At 35.5% G+C, this 21,409-nt stretch overlaps 2 protein-coding genes across 7 annotated transcripts in view; both read right to left on the bottom strand.

Annotated features, from left to right (window-relative positions):
* The window catches only part of vps9d1 (VPS9 domain containing 1), a 31,051-nt gene extending 26,128 nt beyond the window's left edge, over positions 1–4,923 (bottom strand). For 2 of the 5 annotated variants that reach the window (XM_079825257.1, XM_079825256.1), the window contains exons 1-4: positions 4,793–4,914; positions 4,138–4,210; positions 2,436–2,627; positions 287–452 (exon numbers count right to left, since the gene is read on the bottom strand). In XM_079825257.1, the coding sequence (XP_079681383.1) occupies positions 287–452; positions 2,436–2,627; positions 4,138–4,210; positions 4,793–4,891 (530 nt within the window). In that variant the 5' untranslated portion in view covers positions 4,892–4,914. Of the gene's footprint in view, positions 1–282; positions 453–2,435; positions 2,628–4,137; positions 4,211–4,792 lie in introns of all 5 variants that reach the window. The other 3 variants (XM_079825260.1, XM_079825259.1, XM_079825258.1) reach the window with 3 other exon arrangements.
* Positions 4,924–7,037: 2,114 nt separating this feature from the next.
* utp4 (UTP4 small subunit processome component) lies at positions 7,038–20,353 on the bottom strand. Of its 2 annotated transcripts, none has more exons than XM_079825548.1 (17): positions 20,246–20,353; positions 19,746–19,918; positions 19,403–19,591; positions 17,280–17,364; positions 17,088–17,177; positions 16,769–16,980; positions 13,939–14,110; positions 13,746–13,837; positions 13,557–13,653; positions 12,943–13,007; positions 11,467–11,589; positions 11,137–11,293; positions 10,543–10,649; positions 8,806–8,901; positions 8,512–8,697; positions 7,379–7,489; positions 7,038–7,278 (listed from the first exon to the last, which is right to left on the bottom strand). In XM_079825548.1, exons 2-17 carry the CDS (start codon positions 19,902–19,904, stop codon positions 7,162–7,164), a joined length of 2,058 nt encoding a protein of 685 aa, XP_079681674.1. In that variant the 5' UTR covers positions 19,905–19,918; positions 20,246–20,353; the 3' UTR covers positions 7,038–7,161. The 2 variants fall into 2 exon arrangements, with proteins under 2 accessions (XP_079681674.1, XP_079681675.1); XM_079825549.1 differs by having other exon boundaries at positions 20,158–20,333.
* Between the last annotated feature and the right edge of the window lie 1,056 nt (positions 20,354–21,409).

Genomic DNA, 21,409 nt, shown 5'->3' with positions numbered 1-21,409 from the left:
CGGGTTATGGGTTGCCTGGAATGCGGTATAATACTAACGTTATCATACTAATGTTTATTTTTACAGTATATCTTGTTTTTGTTTGTTATCTTACATGCATTACATGTTGTTCTATATCTTTGGGAACAGGATGTGAACTCAACGATCAATGGCTATTGGGACCATAGATATGTATACGTATATATATCTATGATTGGGACTCTGTACCCATCGTTATGTAAGTTCCTCCACATTCTGCTGTTGTGTATACAGTGCTTATGAAACTATCAATGGCTTACTGACTCACTTCCTGTTGTCTTGTGATTCAACTGTCTGAAACTTCTGGAAGACTTCAGGTGGCAGAAAGGGGGAGCCTGCCACCCCTCCCTCAGAGAGGACTCTGCGATGTCTGGTGGGCTTTTCCTCACTTTGTGGCTCAGAAACCAATCCTGGATCAAATGCATTCGGGATTTCTACAGAAAGAGGAGTTTGGAATATTAGGTATATACAGTCATATTACATATACAGGAATATTAGGTATACAAGTTTACACACCCCTTGTAGTATCTGTGAAAATGTGAATAATTTTGACAAAATAAGAGGAAGTCTCTTATGCTCACCAAGGCTGCATTTATTTGACAAAAAAAAATGTAAAAACATTAATATTGTGAAATATTATTACAACCTAAAATAACTGTTTTGTAATTAAATATATTTTAAAATGTAAATGTATTCCTGTGATGGCAAAGCTGAATTTTCAGCATCATTACTCCAGTCTTCAGTGTCACATGATCCTTCAGAAATCATTCTATTATGATGAATTTTGCTCAATTATTAATAATGCTTCTTATTAATTTCACTGTTGGGAACAGTTTTTGCTGCTTAACATTTTTGTAGAAACTGATAATTTTTTTTTCTTTGATTAATAAAAAGATCAAAAGAACAGCCTTTACTTGAAATAGATTTGTTTCACACTCACACACTCTCTCTCTCTCTCTCTCTCTCTCTCTCTCTCTCTCTCTCTCTCTCTCTCTCTCTCTCTCTCTCTCTCTCTCTCTCTCTCTCTCTCTCTCTCTCTCTCTCTCTCTCTCTCTCTCTCTCTCTCTCTCTCACACACACACACACACACACACACACGTCTGGTTTACTCTCTTTGTGGGGATTTTCCATAGACGTAATGGCTTTTATACCGTACATACTGTACATTCTATCTCCCTACACTTGCCCTGCCCCTAAACCTACCCATCACAGGAGACATTCTGCATTTTTACATTTTCAAAAAAACATCATTTAGTATGTTTATGAATCCATTTACATTGTGGGGACCGCTGGCTGTCCATACTATCCTTGTGGGGATAATATAAACAAACACACACACACACACAATTTTTATTTTATTTTGAAGATCAAGGTAAATTGTTCTTAATTTAAACATGTAAGTATCTTCTATTGCTTCCAAAGGGCAGTGCTAAATGAAACCGGCTCAAAGGTTTTCACCCCCGTCTCTTAATGCATCGTGTTTCCTTCTGGAGCATCTGTGAATGTTTGAACCTTTTTTTAATAGTTGTGTTTGAGTCCTTCAATTGTCCACAGCATGAAAAGATGGATCTCAAAATCATACACTGGGAAGGGTTCAAATATGCAAGAATGTGCAGGACCTGGAGGATTTTTCTGAAGAACTTGACAAACAAGGGACTCGTGAACAACCATCACAAAACAAAAAAACAGCTGTGGATCATCCAGGTAAAGACACACAGTATTCAGAATCAATGGTTCATAAACTTTTGAACAGGGTCATTTTTATAAATTCAGCTTTTTTTGTGGATTATATGTAAACATCTTTTATGTAAAATATCTTATTTAGGACAGTACTAAATAATAATAAATAAATAAATAAACATGCATTTTGTATGATCTCTCTTATTTTGTTAAAATGATTCACATTTTCACAGATTCTGCAAGGGGTGTGTAAACGTTTGAGCAAGACTACATATATATATATATATATATATATATATATATATATATATATATATTCTCACTAACAGTGAAAATAATAAGAACCATTACTAATAATTGAGCACAAATCAGCATATTAGAATGATTTCTGAAGGACCATGTGACACACAAGACTGGAGTAATGATGCTGAAAATCCAGCTTTGCCATCACAGGAATAAATTATATTTTAAAATATATTAAATGGCAAAACAGTTATTTTAGGTTGCAATAATATTTCACAATATTACTGATTTTACTGTATTTTTATCAAATAAATGCAGACTTGGTTAACATAAAAGACTTATTTACAAAACATTAAAAAAAATCTGTATTATTCTAATCTTTAAAAAAAAAAAAAAAACTTTTAAATAAATGTTTATATGTTAAATAAATTAGAAGTTGCAACTTTCACAGACCTCCTGATTGAAAACCAGGATAAAAAAAATGAAAGGCTCACCTGCAATTTTGCAATTACTTATTGCATTAATAAGTGGAATGGTGGTCTGTTTGGGATCGAACACAGAGGTGGAGGAAGTGGCAGGTGTAGGGGACTCTTGCTTCCTTATTATACATGATTTGACCCTCTCCAAACATTGCTCAACCAGTTTCACCATCTTCTCTAATTCCACCGACTCCATCTCTTCCTCTTCTGCAAGAGGAAGTGCATAACAATATTAATAATAAAGTCTTTACCAATATTATATATTTCTATACACTGCTGTTCAAAAGTTTTTGATCTGTAATTTTTTTTATGTTTTTAGAAGAAGTCTCTTATGCTCACCATCGCTGCATTTATTTGACTAAAAAATACAAAAACCTAAAATATTGTGAAATATTATTAAAATGTAAAATAACTGTTTTCTATGTGAATATATTTGAAAATGTAATTTATTTATTTGATGACAAAGCTGAATTTTCAGCATCATTACTCCAGTCTTCAGTGTCACATGATCCTTCAGAAATCCTTCTAATATGATAAGTTGCTGCTCAAGAAGCATTTATGATTATTATCAGTTTTTTGTATCAGATTATTACAGTGTACATTTTTTTTCAGGCTTCTTTGATGAACAGAAAGTTCAAAAGAACAGCATTTAATCTTTTGTAACATTATACATGTATTTACTGTCACATCAGATCAATACTTGCTGAATAAATGTATTCATTTCTTTAAGTTCTTTCCAAAAATATTTGTTTTAATTTTAATTCTTGAGCAGCAAATCATCATATTAGAATGATTTCTGAAGGATCATGTGACACTGAAGACTGGAGTAATGATGCTGAAAATTCCATCACAGGAATAAATTACATTTTAAAATATATTCAAATAGAAAATAGTTATTTTACATTTTAATAATATTTCACAATATAACTGTTTTTTTGTTGTTGTATTTTTAATAAAATAAATGCAGCCTTGGTGAGCATAAGAGACTTCTTCTAAAACATTAAAAATCGAAACAACCTTTGAACGGCAGTGTATACTTGTCGCTTTATATTTCATATTGCTCATCCAGAACATAAAGCACTTTAAAGGGACAATTTGAAGTTGGATTTCTAAAGGCCAATTCACACTGCACCGACTGACGCAGACCAACGGCAACAGTCACCAGATTACAGCACGTCACTTCTCAGGCATTTTAATTCCGACTCAGCATGTTCACTCTGCGAAAATAAGCTCTGACAGATGCCAACAGACTCCGACAGGGGTAACACACTGATCTGACAAAACCAGACGAAGTGTCTGTCAGTGCGGTGTGACATCAAAACATCAACCAGGTTAACTCTACATGACCCTGAAAAGCTAATCATGAACAAAGCTGAGACGATCTAGCCTTATCTTAATAGAGCTTTAAGAATCATTTAATGCAATCTTTTCCACATGAGTTACATTACATTTCAAACCACAAAAAGAACTGTCTTGTCAATCAAATTCACTGTGATGTCATGTCATGATGAAGCACATACATCTCTTCCTTTAAATTCTTTCTTGAAGAAGGAAGCCGGTTCACACCACATGACAATGACTGTCATAGAGGAAATAAAAAGTATTGTGAAAGAACCGTTAAAGCACATCTCTTTTGAATAGAAGTGTTGGAGGATGTGTAATTGGAGCACTCATTTCTGAAATCTCATAACGCAGGTTTGAAGTGTGAATAACTTACGTTTAGATGCGGCATCTTCCAGCAGAGTATGAGAGATGTAGTTGATACTTCTTAAGTATTCACAGTATGCCTCCTATAAAAGGGAAATAAATAACCATAGTGGGTGTGGCAGGAAGATTTTATTGGATCTGTTCTGCAACACAGTGCCATATTATTAAGTTGAAGTTTTTGCTAGATGTCCCTTTTGAACTTCTGGGGTATCTCGAGTAGCCACTTCCACCCTCCAAAAAGAGAAGGATGTATTATGATGTATTGTCTAAATCTGCAATTTGTCTGAGTGTTTTCACAATATGAACTCAAACTAGCTCTGATGAATGGTTAAACACACTCTAAAAATCATGTGTTTAAGGAAATCGGTAATTAGATTTAGTTAATATCAAAAAGTAAACAATGCAAATCACCCTTGATATGATAGTATCAGTAGCCTACGTTACTTTTAAAGACTGTATCAGTACTCTACAGAATAAAGTTCACATTTTGGACACGATCGACTGGACCCGCAGTTTTTTGGGGGGAAAATCATTGGGGGTTCCCATGACCATCAGCTTCTACCAATGTTTACGCTGATAAATGTCGCCGCTCTCGCCTGAACTTATTGGCTAAATATGGCCATATCTGGACAAAACAAGGCAGGTTTAAAGATTTAAACGTTTACCTTGTGTCTGTTGCTGGTATCCAGCTGAATGGCCACTTTTACAAGTCTCATGGCATTCTGCAGTGGTCTCTGATTGCTGTCACTGAGATGGGCGGCCATCCTGCCAAAACAATCGCGCGAGTCTGACTGACCGTATCACCGCAACAACCTCCCATGACGTAATTACTGTGCTTCAAAATAAAAGGCCGATTTTAGTTACTGTGATTATAGTTTTAAATAAACTAAGAAAACACTACGTATATTATAATATGTGTTTGACATTTCGGGGTCCTTGCTTTGAACTGACACTCACTTGAGGTGTGAACAATAAAACAAAACGAAACCGTCTGTTCAAGTAATGTTATTCAAAGCACATTTTTTACTCAATCCAAAACATGTATTTTTTTAAAAAGGAAAATCTATAACTAAAACTTATATATAACACAACAAAAAAGCAAATATTCAAAGACTGAAATCAAATGTTAGTAAAAAGTGAGTATATTTGGCATACATATTATATATAAAAAAGCTAATTAAAGGGAATATATATATATATATATATATATATATATATATATATATATATATATATATATATATATATATATATATATATATATATATATATATATATATATATATATATATATAACGGACAAAATGGAATTGTTTTAAAATGGATTTACACAAAACGTGTTATAAAACAACGTCTCTACTATTCAGGTGTCCCCCATAACAGTTTAATAACTACAAATGTAACATTTATGATAATTATCACATTTTTATGGGACTGAAGTTAAAAATAGACAAATTGTGTGACTGTGGTATCTTTATTTAAAAAAAGAAAAAGAAGAAGAAAAAAAAGTCAATTTAGATGTTTAACTAAAATCACAATTTTATTTTGTTAGTCCTTAAACTGTCAGGTGGTAATCATTGCTATCATTTTTTTAGATGGTCCTCACTGCAGAACACGAGATCCAGGGGGCGAGGTTGGATCCAGAGCCAACTCCTCCCACTTTGACTTTACATATCCCTAAACCTACTCATCTCTGCCCCCTGGATCTCGTGTTCTGCAGTGAGGGGCTACTGTCATTTTCCCCCAAAAGAATAGTTGAGAATGATGTGACGGGGTTGAAGACTGTAAACGGTTTGAAGGGAGACATTTCCTTCAATTGTATAGGCTATTTTTAATTTGGTCTCTATTTCATATAGTGCCGTTCTTTCTGGGTAAACATATCTGCATGCAAAACACAGTATTTCTGCTGCTGATGTGGGTGCCATTTCTGACTGATGCTTGTCAATGTTTAAGTGGGCACATTACATCAAATATTCTATTTAAAGCTAAATTGTGAGTTGACATTATTTTGGTAAGTATAGCTTTACTGATACCATGAATATGTTATATTTTGTTATTTAACGTATTCATAAATTAAGTGAAAAACTCAACCGTCACAAATTTTCAACCCTGAAACAATGAAATATATAGATATGTGACAGGGTTGAGGTTTCTTGCACAATGGCCACTGCTTCTCTTGTAGTATAGGGGACTAGACCATGTATGGCAGCAATGGAATAAGTGCATTGTATACTTGTGGATTAAAATAAAAAATAAAATAATAATTGTATGTGATGGGGTTGAGTTAAGATTGACAGTACACTCCCTGACTATAATACTATGAAACTACTAACCATCTTCTGCACCACTGAATTATTCCACATTATGCAGCACATTTCTGGTAAATGCTGTCACATATGGGCGGAGTCTAACTTATTATAGGTGGAGAATGGTTGGTGTGACAGGGTTGAGTTCAGACTGAGGGACATAACTTCATAGTGTTTTTAATAAAATAACTTTATATATAAGATATCAATTCAAATTCAGTGAAGTGCCTCAGGGACATGACACAATGCTTAGTGTACAATAGAAAATTAAATAAATTAAAAATATATATTTTCTGATTATGGACATACCAAAGTATTGTGAAAAGCTTTTAACGTTTCATTTTGGTGAACCACCACTTAAAAAAAATCTAGGGGACTGAAATATTCCCAGGAATGGCCCATATGCAGTCCCTTGGCATCTTATTGGTTTGGTAGGTTGGCTTGTGCTTATTTGTTCAAGTTACTGTATAACTGAGTAGAGTAAGTAGGCCTACTTTTAAGTTAATGAATGTCTGCAGTGACATTTTAGCAAAAAGTAAGGTGGGTGGGGGCTTGGAGAGAAAAGGTTGAAAACCACTGTTCTAGACAAGACCAACACAGAAGGTACAGTAAATATTTCTTTAATACTGTCTGAGCAGTTTTTACAATGGGGGAACTGGAGAAAAATTGCAGTCTCTTGATAAAACACTTCCTCACTGAGGCCACACACATACAGGAGAGGTTTATTTTTAAGTGGCAAATTTCTTTTGTTTGATGGGTGCAGGCAACTGAGTGGTGATGTCCTTTAGGGGGCGTTCGACCACCACCAGAGACTGATCTGACATCAGCTCAACACACATCATCTCCTAAAAGACAGAAAGCATAAAAAGTAATGCATTTTCCATCCAAAATTTCAGGAAAAGGATAACAACAACAACATCAACAACATGTAGCTTCTTCACACACCTTGAAGGTCTTGCAGGCTTTGAAAGCATGGCTGTGAAATTTCCTCTGTTCCTTTGGAAGGCTCTTCAGAGTCAGCTGGTTGTAGAATTGCATATTGCCTAAAGGCAGTGGCTAGAATATACACAAGCATTTTTGTAAATTTATGTAAAAAAAGATGACCATCAACTTCCAGCATTAGAAAAATTGAAGTAGTTCACTTTAAAATGAAAATGACCCCATGATTTACTCCCCCTCAAGCCATCCTAGGTGTATATGACTTTCTTCTTTCAGACGAATACAATCGGAGTTATATTATTAAATATCCTGACGGTTCCAAGCTTTATAAAATGGCAGTGACGGGGTCCATTTAGTTTGAAGCTCAAAAAAAGTGCATCCATCCTTCATAAAAATACTTCACATGGCTCAGAGGGGTTAATAAAGTCCCTCTGAAGTGAATTGATGGTGTTTTGTAAGAAAAATATCCATATTTGAAACTTTATAAAGTAAAATATCTAGCTTCCGCCAGACCGCCTTCTGTATTCAACTTATGGAAAAAGCGTAACTGGTGCGACAATGACGTCAGACGTAGCACAAGAGTTTTGAACTGCGAGAAGCGTTACACTTTCTTCCTGAATACGGAAGGCGGCCTGGCAGAAGCTAGATATTTTACTTTATAAAGTTTTAAATATGGTTATGTTTCTTACACACACCCATCAATTCACTTAGGAAGGACTTTATTAACTTTATGCCGTTTGGAGTATGTTTATGAAGGATGGATGCACTTTTTTGAGCTTCAAACTCAATGGACCCCGTCACTACCATTATAAAGCATCAGGATATTTATTAATATAACTCGGATTGTGTACATCAGAAAGAAGAAAGTCATATACACCTAGGATGGCTTGATGGTGATTAAATCATGGGGTCATTTTCATTTTGAAGTGTACTACTCCAAGTTCAAAACCTTATAAAAGAGACACAATTTCAACAATTGCTAAAACAAATTAAAGAGATTAAATGATTCTTAAAATATAATTATGTCAAAATAGAAAAGGAAAAGAAGAAAATGTTTAGTGAAAAATTGTGTTTTAGACAATTTCAGACATTCATTTTAAGCGTGGCAAAAAAAGCCACTAAATGTAAGTCAGTCTCACCAGGCTTTGGTCAATGATGCAGAGCATGTACGTATCATGCAGGATGACATGGGAAGGATTTTGGGGATTAAACATCACGTTGAGGCATGGTGTGTCTCTTTCCAGCCAGACATGATGGAGGCCATCCCTCTGCACCGATCTGCTCCAATCCGTGTATTGTTTCTGCTGTATGGAAAACTCAAACATCTGTGGAGAACAAAAACATCAGATTCAGATTCAATCAAATACAGAAATATAATCAAAGCCACTTCAAGTGACAAGTCAATGGAGGATGCCATAAAGCTCACTAATTACCTGTTGATCTGCATGCATCATGAACAGACAGTTTGTTGTTGGGTGGATGCCCATGGCGCTGACAGCAGATCTGTATATAGGGACTGTGCAATGAGGCTGAAACATAAGGTCATCATTAACCATCCAACTTCAGTCAAATATATCTATACATCAAGTCACTTTTGTTTATATAACTCTTTATAAAATTCAGATTGTTTCAAAGCAGTTTTAGAGTGATAAACAGGATTCAATGATACAAACAGAATTCAATTCTGCTGTAAAGCAGCTCTAAAAAGACTAAAGTAACCAGTCATTATTCAGTTAAAAACAGTTTAGTGTTGATTCAGTTTGGTTCAATAACTGTGTAAAGTAATGTTCTCTGGGGCAGGTTATGTTCTAGGTAAGAGATCTCAAACCAAAACTGGACCAATCAGCTATGAGAAAAATTAATTGTCACTCCCCCAGATTCTCTTGCTCCAAATTAAAAGTCACTACATACTAAAACATTTTTAAATGACAAAATTGTCTGGCTTTTAATGATGATTATTTATTATAATTATTTTATATGATTTATATTATTATACCCAATTTTAGTTGAACAATTAAGAATTTAGTTAGATAATATGTAATATAACACACTTTAGAATTAATAGACAAAGCTTTAAAAATGGCTAAATGTGAGTTTACATGTTCAAATCTCTGTGTACATAACTATATAAAGTCACTTCACAATTTTCACTTGCACTAATATAGCAACATATTTCAGGTAACTAATGAATTAATGCATTACTTTTAAAATTACAAGAAAACAAAGTTACTTCCACTTTCCCATTTATTGACCGCCTGTCCCCATGTTGAGAGAAATCGGGAGTAAAGGTGTAGAGGCGTTATGTGCGCTGTGTAAACGTGATGGCTATTGCAGTTCTAGACTAAATGTGAGGATTCTGTATTCCTTATACTGAATAAACACAGTGATATGCGAACTCAGAATATTTCGCAAACCTTCTTTAACATGTCTTTGCTGCAGACCTTTGATGATCTGATTCAACCATACTAATAGCAAAAATGACTTTCGATAAACATCACATTTGCGTTTCATTTTTGTGTTTTTATTGCTGAAGAGTGTTGAATTCCAGAATGGCCGCATAGCTGAAAAGTTAGTTTGAGCTACACTCACTATTGCACAGGCGTAAATTAGCATTTCCTTCAGCTTGAGGCTTATTTCACTTTTGGTGTGAAAGAATCTTTACATTTAGTCTGGTCATACCAGACTCTCGTACATTTCATTTGTACAGAGAGTCTGGCCATTCTCCATAGACAAGCGTTAACTTCCTTGAAGGCAGGTACTCTGTTGAAGTCTAAGTCTAGTGGATCTGCCATACCCAATCGCTAACGTTTGGTCGTGACGCATGTCATCTCAAACTAGCGCACAACATCAACGTCATCGTTCTCCCTCTGTTCGCTGATTGGACCGGTTAAAATTTGACCGGAGAAAACCAGAGAATATACCGCAATCCCAGACGGAGTACTGAAGGAAAATGAAAATTGAGTGGAAGTACGTAGGAGGGCGGAGCCAGGCTATTTTACATTTGCCAAAAACATAACTTTTTTTGTTATTATAAAACAAACAAGCATGCCCAACCCAGGTGAGAAAAAGTAACGTAATGAATTACTTTCCATTACTTTTTGAGGGAGCAACAAGATAATGTAACATGAAGTATAAAAGTAACTTTCCCCAACACTGGTCATAAAACACACCTTCTGTGTATGCAGGTTGTAGACGTGAACCTCGTGGTCACTGTTTGCACAAGCCAACCATTTGCCATCCTCGCTGGCTGCTAATAAGTGAATGGGCTGATGAGAAGCTGGAAGAGGAGGATAATCTTGTTACATACACTTCCATTCAACAATTTGGAGTCAGAATAAAATATATTTTTTAAGTCTCTTATGCTCACCAAGGCTGCATTTATTTGATCAGAAATATAGTAAAACAAGAATATTGTAAAATATTATAATTTAAGAAATCTGTTTTTAAAATGCCATTAATTCCTGTGATGGCAAAGTCAAATATTAAGCATTATTACGCCAGTCTTCATTGTCACATGATCCTTCAGAAATCATTTTAATATGCTGATTTGATGCTCAAGAAACATTTCTTATAAAACAGTTGTGCTGCTTAATATTTTTGTGGAAACCATAATGTATTTTCCAGGATCTGGTGAATATAAAGTTAAAAAGAACACCATTTATTTGAAATAAAAATAGTTTGTAACATTATAAATGTCTTTACTGTCACTTTTGATCAAATGAATGCATTCATTTGTGAAAGATCAAACCATATAGTCCTCTCACCTGACTTAGGTCTAAGGGTGCCCACAAACTTGCAACCTGATTGGCTGAGCGAGACCAAGTGCACTGATGACTGTGTGGAGGCGGAAAACAAAAGGGAGGAGTCTGAGGAGAAGCAAAGCTGATAGGCTGAGCTGGGTAACTTTGGAATTTTGGATATCTAAAGGAAGAAGAAAGAAAAAGCAATCTCAGTCTACCATTTAATCAGTTTTCATGAGACCTTTATCTAAAGCCATCAACTCTTCAAAATTCAAGGAGAATCTATGCATTTCTTTACCATGTTTCAAAGCTATGTAATGTGTTTTCATGCAGTTCTTCAGAAATCAATGGTACCTTGGTGATGCTGACGTTGTTATTGTCGCAGTGTAGCCTGTAGAGCCGTAAAATGCTGGTTGTGGAGTATGCAATCCATTCTCCACAGGGAGACACGGCACTGCAGCGGATGTGATCCTCTCCCTGCAGATAAACATCACAGCCCAATAATTTCATTCATTTCAGCAGCAGTATGGATGGATACTCTCACAGATGACTAGTCAATATGGATATTTTGAGAAATCATTTTAATCAACTGTAATGTTTAACCCGTTAAGCCCCGAAGACATTTTTACAACTGTTGTTTTCTGAGTGAAATAACTCATAACTCCAAAACGATAGCAAGGAGAGTCAAAAAGTATGTTTCATTTGTTAAAACACTTTTTATATTTTTAGAAAATTATAAATTACTACATTTAGACAATCTAATGCTGAGAAAAGACAAAAATATGATATACATTATAATATATATTACAAAATAGTTATAATTTTAAAGCTTACAATCTCAGCTTTTCAATACATCTATCCATTTTGATCAACTCTAAAAGAGTGCTGAGTTATTCCTCTAAAACAGAGTGTACCGCCGGCGGGCGCCACCTAGCTGCGACAAAAATGAATTGCCATATTTTTCAAAACTGTATTGATTAACACAAAATCTGTGAGGAATATCTTGTGATCGACGCAATGGATTATGTTGATTTTGGACTCAACATTTCAATCGGGAGCATTAACTACGTACTGATGTGCCATTTTCAACGATCGAAGCATGCGTCATGAAGTTACAAGCATAAACGGCACTTTAAAGCTACAATTGTTTATTATTTAGCTTATGTGCGCCTGTGAGGTTTATAATGTGTTAAAAATCTATTTGGGAATATCGTTCGATCTGAGTTACGGACTATGGTGACCGTGCTCTCTTTTCAACCGTGAGAGTCTGCTGAAAATAAGGAAGTGCCAGCGAAAACGCCAAGTCTAAGCAAATGTTATTTTTTTACTCCGCTCATGTGCGTCTGTGCAGTTTTTTTGTGTGTGTTATACTTCAACGAGGAATATCTTTAGATCTAAAAGACGTATGGTAACTTTGGGCTCTTTTTAATCGTGAGAATCTGCTGTAAATAACGATGTGGAATTTTCTACGTTTCATGAAGATACGAGTGAAAAACGGCACGTGAATGCCGCATCAGTATATTATTTACATATGGGTCTTGCAGGGCTTAACTTACAAAAACTCACTCAAGTTTAGTCAAAGCTCAAAACAATTAGGCTCTACTCCGTGAGACCTTTCAAATGACATAACACATGACTATCTGAGCTGTATGATGTGTGACACATTGCAGTACATAATAAATAACAAAAACTCGTTAAGAGTTGATCAAAGTGGATATAAAATTATACCTATTATTATGATACCGCCGGCGGTACACTTCAGGTTTAGGGGCTTAAAAATGCTTTAAAAAAATAAATAAAAAAGACCAATTTTCAAAGCAAGAATGGTACCTTCACTTTCAAATGAAGCAATTTCTCCGGATTTCTTTTTACAAGTAAACTGCTTCCTGGTACGCCTGAAAACAAGACCAATAGATAATAACACCAAGGAAAAACTGACATTTCATGCCAAAATCAACTAGAAATGATTTCATACACTATCAGCCAAAAGTCTGGAGACGCTCAACTAAACTGGTTTCTTATTATTAAAAATTTGAATATTTTCATCTAAAGGCTTGCTTGATATTAGTTTTATAAAATGTGCCAATATTTTCCGTATACATGGGAACTCCATTACTGTATAAAAATGCACCTCATGAAAGAATGAGCAAAAATTATACAGAAAGAATGATTTTCAGGTTTCTTTGACAAATAAAATGTTCAAAAGGCACTTGTGACATTATAAATGTTTTACTGTCACTTTTGATCAATGCATCTTTGCTGGATAAAAGTATTTCTTTTTTTCCTTGAATCATAGTGTAATTCCCATAGTTCCATTTGTGCTGCTTCATAGCTTTTGATGACTTTACTATCATTCTAAAATGAGGAAAACAGTAAGAATGATAAGGTGTCCAAACTTCTAATGGGTAGTCTATATGAAGGATCACATTGAATATCCTCTTTACCTTGCCCTTCACTCTCTCCTAGTCTCCAGAGTTCCAAATGAGCAGGGTACTGGAAAAGCATCAGGCCTGACTTTCTAGCGCAGGACACCAGACTCCTCTGCAATCAAACAGAGCAGAACAAGTCCCTCCCATTTAGAATCAATTACAAACACGTTTTCAATGTGCATGTCACAATTTCACAATACTCACATGAGGAAAGTTAATCTTGAGCAAGGCAGAGGCCGATGACTTCTCTTTAATCTTATCTAATAAAGGTCTCACAAACAGCTGTGTGTCCATACCTGAGACGAGAACACTCTTTTAAACAAAAATACTTCAGTCATATGATGGATTGTGTGATGAAGGCAGCTCTGTTCGAATCATCTAAGAAAAAAAAACTCACCTCCTGAAACCACGGCCGTTGTGATCTCCGCCACAGCTCGGATATCATGCGTGTGGTTCCTGAATGTTCTGGTCCTGACCCAATCTTTGTCATTCTTTTCCAGAACCAGAGCGATGAACTGGAATTGTACCACAAGTCCTTCTGATGTCCCGACCACAAGACTGTCCTCATCCTGTCATTCAAGAGGGTACAATAAGACTTTTTCTTGCAGTATGTCATGTAATCTAAACAGTATAACAAGCATCTTAATGATCATTTTAAGGCATCGTATATTTTGGGGATGGAAAAACTAATCGTGATACAGCCTAATGTGATTATTAAACTTCAAATGGCTATGATTTCATTAAATAAATGTGAGCGCATCACGTTTCAAGGCCTGAACGTGGCGCTGTTGTGCGTTCTACAGGCTTGTGCAACAGACAAATAAGAGTCCCAGTGTATTTTGGTCTTGTTTATTTAATAAAAGTCATGCAGTGAGTCCAATTTCCACCCCACAAACTGTATGTAATTTAATTTACATTGAAGCTACAGTAGTTTACTTTAAATTAAGTCTGGGATGCCTCATCACAGGAAGGAAAGACTAAGAACATTATTTGACGCATATTATTAAATGTATAGATTTTAGTAGTATCAGTGTTATTAGTTAACAAAAAACATTTAAAAAAAAAAACTCTTTACTTGAAATAAATAAATGTTAACTGACATAAAAAAAAAAATTTTATTAAAAAAAACTTTTTTTATTTTTATTTAGTTGAAACTAACCCGATTGTACCAAAACTAAAACTGAACTAAAAATGTATTTTTAAAAAACTATAAAATAAATGTTTTCAAAAATAACAAAAACTACAAAAAAGACAACACAGCAGAATAAGTCAAACTTTTAACTAAAATTAAAATGAAAGCAGAATTAAATGAAATACAAAATATTAAAGCAGCACTAGGTAGGTTTTGCTCTTCGGGTCCCCCTACAGTTGGGAAACAGTATTGTCCTCTACTACTGTTGTAAACTCTGTCATCCTACATCAGGGGATGCGCATGTGCATTTGTTGACATGACAACCATGATAGCCCTGAACACTGCAGGAGGAGTTCACATGCAGGTGTTCTGCTTGCGTCGCGTGTGAAATGTCTTCATCCCAGGTACAGTGGCATATGTTTCAGCATGTCATGAATATAATTTCATGGGTTTTATTTTTTTTCAAACACCAAATGATTGCGATGCTCACGTTTACAAGCCAGCGTCATTATAGTAGCCTAGTCTATTGGTTACCGTTTTACGGAATCTATATGATACTTCAATTCAGTGTTTGAGTGGTAGGTAATAACCATATATCGTAGTATAATATCAAGCTACCATAGATGAATCTGCAAATTTGAAAAATCTATTTGCATTATAGCTTGCGGCAAGACAAATAAACAAATATCACAGACATGTTAGGTATCCTAAAATATGATTTTGTACGTCTTATGTATTTACTTGCAAGAATGTAGCCCCTCCTCCTTCAGCTCACGCCAACAAGCAAACGCTTGCCCAATGTTGATCCTCGTCCTGCCTTTAATTCCTCCGACAAAACCTTTGCTTTCTTATTTTTCTGTGCTGCTTCGGCCATGACTATAACATCCGGCAAACAAACGATAGTTGGGCTCGCATGTCCGAATTTAAGGAAGTGGGGGTGGTGGTGGAAGTGACGTATATGCCGTAAAGCAGTCGAATTTTGTAGTTCTTTTTGTTCTAGGGTTTTGGGTAGTAAGTTTAAAAGTACGATTAAAAAACGATACAGACCCCGTCAGGCTATGGCAGACGTGTCATTCAACCTATTGTAAGTAGATGTATCATCACAAGAGCCTTGAAAATATATTATGACGGTTGAAAAGTTACCTAGTGCTACTTTAACAAAAACTATATAGTACCTCAATGATACTAAATTAAATTACATTCATAATGTTTCTACTTCATGTAATATGACAGTTCATACTGGAGTGAAGTCGTTCTCATCATGTGATTGGGGGAAACATTTCTGAGGGCGTGGTGAGCTCGTGTCAGGGGCGCGGATAGTAAGCCGTTGGAGGTACCATCCTACGTCACGATGTACCACAACGTCCAATAGGAAAATTCAACTGCAGTAGCCACCGTTCAACCTTAAGAGGGCAGCACTTTGGCGGTTTTACACCATATTTTATAGAATTAAAACACTTTATACTCAAATGTCAAAACATTTACTCGAATCAATGAACAGCATTAATAAAGCCCCAGTATTACAGATCATTAACTAAAAAAAGTTGGTTTAGGGTTTAGTTACCCTTTAAGAGCACAGGTGCCCCTTGGGGAAAAAAGTAAGCGTCAAGCCCTGTAACAATTCAAAAGATTGGGTCAAGATTTTGCTCTTTCTTTAAAATAAATTAATTTAGCGACAGTAAAGACGTAAAAGATGTGTATTTTCAATAAATACGGTTTTCTTATTCACTAAATAATCCTAAAAAAATGCTAAAATATTAATAAAATATTAACTGTTTTCAATATTGAGAATAGAAACGTTTATAGAGCACCAAATCAGAATGATTTCTAAAGAATAATATCACACTAACACTGCTGAAAATTATGCTTTGCAAATCACAGGAATTTGCATTTTAAAATATAATGAAAAAATTATTGTTTTAAATTATAGTTATATTAAATTTCACAAGAGTAATATTCTTTTTACTGTATTTTTGATCAAATAAATGCAGCCTTTGTGAGCATAAGAGACTTAAAAATATGGTAAAAGCTAGTTTTTAAAGTCATAAATGTGACACTGTACCATTTGCACACAAACTTGTAGCAATCTTCTTACCAGAGAGACCGATAAAGCCAGCACGTCGCATTTTGAGACATTATGGCTTTTGATTAGTGTACCAGTGTGATCATTCCACATTTTGACCATTCCCACAGAGTCTCCGGTGATGATGGTCCCATCTGAGAGGTAGACCACACTCCACACCATGCACTCCTTACTGCGGGATATCCCGATCCCTCTGTCAGCCAGCATCATATGTATAGAGTGGCCTAAAAAAACAAATTACTCACTTGACTACATTACATTTCTCCAGTTCATGTATTCATTCTACATGATAGCAATAAGGTGTTTTGGAAGAAAGACAAATCCTGTTTACCTGTCTCCACATTGAAAACATGGATCATATCCATCATTCCAGCTGCTATTTTGGAGCCTGATGGGTGCCAGGACAGAGAGATGATGCGGCCTATGGAATAAGGTCGTCAGATGTTCAGATATTTCGTCATTTTAATACAGTAACCATTCATGACAAGCATCTGCAACTCTCAAAAAAGACCAATTATCTCACCTTTCTGCCTGTCCAGATTTCTCTCATACTGTATTTTGTCTTCATTCACCTCAAACAATTTCACAGTTCCGTCTTCACAACCAACCTATAAACGTTAAAACCACAAAATATGAACAAAGTCTTGGGTTATTTTTCTTTAAAGTCACTATGAAATGACATTTTTTTTAATGGAGTATAATATTATAAATTATTTATCTGTCATGTGCCCTTAAAGTCTTTAATCAAAATAACTTTCCCCTCCATCTTGCACTGACATCTCTGATGACATTAGATCACAGCAAATGCAAACCACAACCATTCAATCAATTCTCGAGGGACAAAATCAAGTCCCGCTCTACATTTTTTCTTGTTTGAGTAGCCGTTTCACTCAGATAGACGTCATATTAGGGAAGCAAAGATTATTGCCACTTGAAATAGCACTTGTTTTGGTAATGAAATTATTTAATACAGTGGCATTCATATTTTAAAGGGATAGTTCACCAAAAAATAAATGATCCCATAATTTACTCAACCTCAAGCTATGATATTCTTCTTTCAGACGAATACAATTGGAGTTATATTAAAAAATGTCTTGGCTAATCCAAGCATTATAATGGCAATGAATGGGAGCCCAAAATTTGAAGTCCAAAAAAAAGTGCATCTCTCCATTATAAAAGTAATCCATATGGCTCCGGGGGGTTAATAAAGGCCTTCTGAAGTGAATCTGTGGGTTTGTGTACTTACACAGAAAGTTTGACGCCTCTCGCAGTTCAAAACGCTTGTCAGTCCCTCTAGAAAAACGCGATTATGCGATCGCATGATTTAATGCATAATCAGCCAAAATCATGTTTTTCATAATTTTTTTCAAATACGCTGCACTTTCGTTGCGTAAATTGCCTATTTCAGCGTGCAAAATATGCGGGGCTAGCATGATTTCATAATCCCCACATTTTGGTTGCAAAAAGGTCATATATATATATTAGCAGAAAGTTGAAAAATGTTCGTTTACTTCACACACATTTCCCCCTATTGCGATGGGAACGTTTTGAAGTGACGTAATTACCCGACGTGAACGTCATCGAAAAGCTGCAAACCTCGTGGTGAAACCATAGATATCGGTGAAACCATGATGAAGCACGCAAATTCCCATCTGCCAACAAAAATAACAGCGAAAGACCGCGCAAAGCAGTTTCCCGGTGTTTTGACCGATTTCAAAACACTGCATCATGAAGCTTCGAAGCGCTATGAATCAGTGAGTCGATTCAGCGGTTTGGATCGCCAAAGACGTATTTCAGCAGTTTGACATGCGATCCATATCATGAATCGACTCGCTGATTCATAACGCTTCGAATCTTCATGATGCTGTTTTTTGAAATCGGTCATCACTATATAAGTCGTTATTTAGGTTTTTATATTAGGTTAATTAGGCATATTCCTTTTGTAAAGCTACAGAACTTGTTTGATTCAATGTTTTGTGAATTTGAGCCATGTGTTTATTAAGGTCTTCAATAAAACAAGATGAAAACAAGATCAATAAAACTTAAATATTCCCAGCACTTTCTGTGATGTAGTGTTTTTTTTCTCTTTTTCCTCAAACCGCAGTTTTTGCAAGTTCCCGCAATTTTTTCGCATAAAATTGCACAAATATCACGCATTTTCCATCGGATTTTTTAAGAAAACGTGCAGCATAATCAAGGATTTTTGCCCGCAACAATCACAAAAAAAAGCCACGTTTTTCTGGAAGGACTGGCTTGTGCTACATCTGACGTCATACGTAGCACCATTTACGCCTTTTCCATAAATTGAATACAGATTATAATGTGTTAAATATGGATATTTTTCTTACAAAAACCCATCGATTCACTTCAGAAGGCCTTTATTAACCCCCCGGGGCTGTGTGAAGTATGTTTATGAAGGATGGATACAACTTTTTTTGGCCTTCACATTTTGGGCTGCCAGTATAATGCTTGGATTAGCCCGGTCATTCCGATTGTATTCGTCTGAAAGAAGAATGTCATATACACCTAGGATGGCTTGAGGGTGAGTAAATCATGGGGTCATTTTTATTTTGGGGTGAACTATCCCTTTAAGTGTGGCTGATATTTGGGTCACTGTACACATTGTATTAAGGAAAGCAAACCTACCGCCAAGTGTGTCCCTTGTTGGTTGCCTGTAATGGCCCAGATTGGCCCTCCATACGCATCTATTGAGTATTTCACTCTCTGGTTTGTCAGATCATACTCAGTTATTTCCCCGTTTAGTCCTGCACTGAACAGACGCTCACCAACCCAGGTCAGGCCTTCAATCCCACACTGCTCTCTGCCAGGGATGATCTGAGGACATAGCAAACATAATTAAGCATCTTTTAACACACTGTTTGCGGGGCAAAAACCTTTTATCAACATAGCTCTGGCACCCAAACCTAAGACAGAGATGTCTTATGATGACGTATTAGATAAACACGACAAAGCATCACTTAACGTGTACCTTTTCTTGGAAAAATCTGTCTGAAGTGTGGAAAATCTCCACAGCTCCGTCCATCCTCGCCACTGCCAGCCTTTCATTATGATGGTTGAAAGCCAGGGCTATGATTCCCGAGGGCATATAATCAAAGAACCGAACCCGGTGAACTTTAAACTCCCCCATCGCTGATCTGAATTCTATGGACATCATAAGAACATTGTTTTTGTCAAAGAAGAATCTGATATTATGAGCATGTAACGTTAGTTGAATTAGTGCGGACTGGTCAACACAGTAACGTTACTCATAAACTATACGAGGAGCCTATTAATATAACTGTAAAAGTAACTATTAAATATAAACATTTGCAAAGTTTTTTATGAAAGGTGGTTAACCGTATCATGTCCTAAAATCGTCTTCCTAAAGTAAGTTTACTTACCATCTACTTATTTAGGTGACACAGCCTTAATACCGTATGATCCGAAAAGACCGGAATACAAGTACAAAATGTCAGACTCTTTTCTTACCCTCTTTTCGTATGTATTTTACTCTTTCAGATCTTTTTGCACTCAGAAGTACTGCACACGTTGAGCTGCAGGATCCACCACGTTGGTTACTCTTGACCCGGAACGGAAACCACTGTCTACAAAACTAATTTCAAAATAAAAGTCCCAAAACAACGTAAAACAAATTATAACAACATGTTGTTTTTATATTAGTTAAACTCAGAATTGAATTAGATTATAAACGTTACATCTTAGGTTTAAAATGTTTATTATATAACCTGATCATTCAAGATTCAAGAGAGCTTGCACTATTTAATTCACTTGCAATTTGCAAATATTAAAGATACAAATGAGTATGTATAAACCATTTATAAAACAGTAAAAAAAAAAAAAAAAAAAGGTGCCAAGGGAGGACTGGAGATGATAATATATACAAATATGGTAACGTAAATATGTCTTCACAAACTTTTGTGATCTTTATAGCTTTCTAAGTCTCACATACTGTCCGTGTACAAAAGGGATAGACAGCTCTAGTCCTGGAGGGCCACTGTCCTGCAGAGTTAAAGGGAAAGTTCACCCAAAAATGGTGTATATGACATTCTTCTTTCAGACAAATACAATCAGAGTTATATTAAAAAAATCTCCTGGCTAATCCAAGCATTATATGGCAGTGAATGGCAGCCCAAAAAAGTGCATCCATCTATTATAAAAGTAATCCACATGACTCTAAGGGGTTATTAAAAGCCTTCTGAAGCGAAGTGATGTGTTTTTGTATAGAATAATATATCCATATTTAAAACTTTATAAAGTAAAATATCTAGCTTCCACCAGACCACCTTCCGTATTCATAACAAAGAAAGTGTAACCGTAACGCCTCTCGCTGTTCAAAACGCTTATACTACGTCCAACATCATTACAGATACGACCAGTTACGCTTTTTTTAATAAGTTGAATACGGAAGGCGGTCTGGCAGAAGCTAGATTATTTATTATTACTTTACAAAGTTTTAGATATGGATATTTTTCTTACACAAACCAATCGATTTGCTTTAGAAGGTCGTTATTAACCCCCTGGAGCCGTGTGGATTACTTTTATAATGGATGGATGCACTTTTGTGGCCTTCAAATATTGACCTGCTATACTGCAATTATAATGCTTGTATTAGCCAGGATATTTTTTAATATA

The sequence above is a fragment of the Gobio gobio genome (genome assembly GCF_949357685.1).
Source record: "Gobio gobio genome assembly, chromosome: 9".
Lineage (NCBI taxonomy): Eukaryota > Metazoa > Chordata > Actinopteri > Cypriniformes > Gobionidae > Gobio > Gobio gobio.
The sequence above is the reverse complement of the archived record's forward strand: the minus strand, read 5'-3'. Positions and strand labels throughout refer to the sequence as shown.

What these genes read in the sequence shown, in the direction of transcription:
- utp4 (XM_079825548.1), bottom strand. Translation starts at nt 19,904, where the DNA reads ATGGGGGAGTTTAAAGTTCACCGGGTTCGGTTCTTTGATTATATGCCC. An exon ending in ACAGATTTTTCCAAGAAAAG is followed by an intron (nt 19,592 to 19,745) that starts GTACACGTTAAG and finishes CTATGTCCTCAG; the next exon opens with ATCATCCCTGGCAGAGAGCA. An exon ending in CACCCTTAGACCTAAGTCAG is followed by an intron (nt 10,650 to 11,136) that starts GTGAGAGGACTA and finishes CTCCTCTTCCAG; the next exon opens with CTTCTCATCAGCCCATTCAC.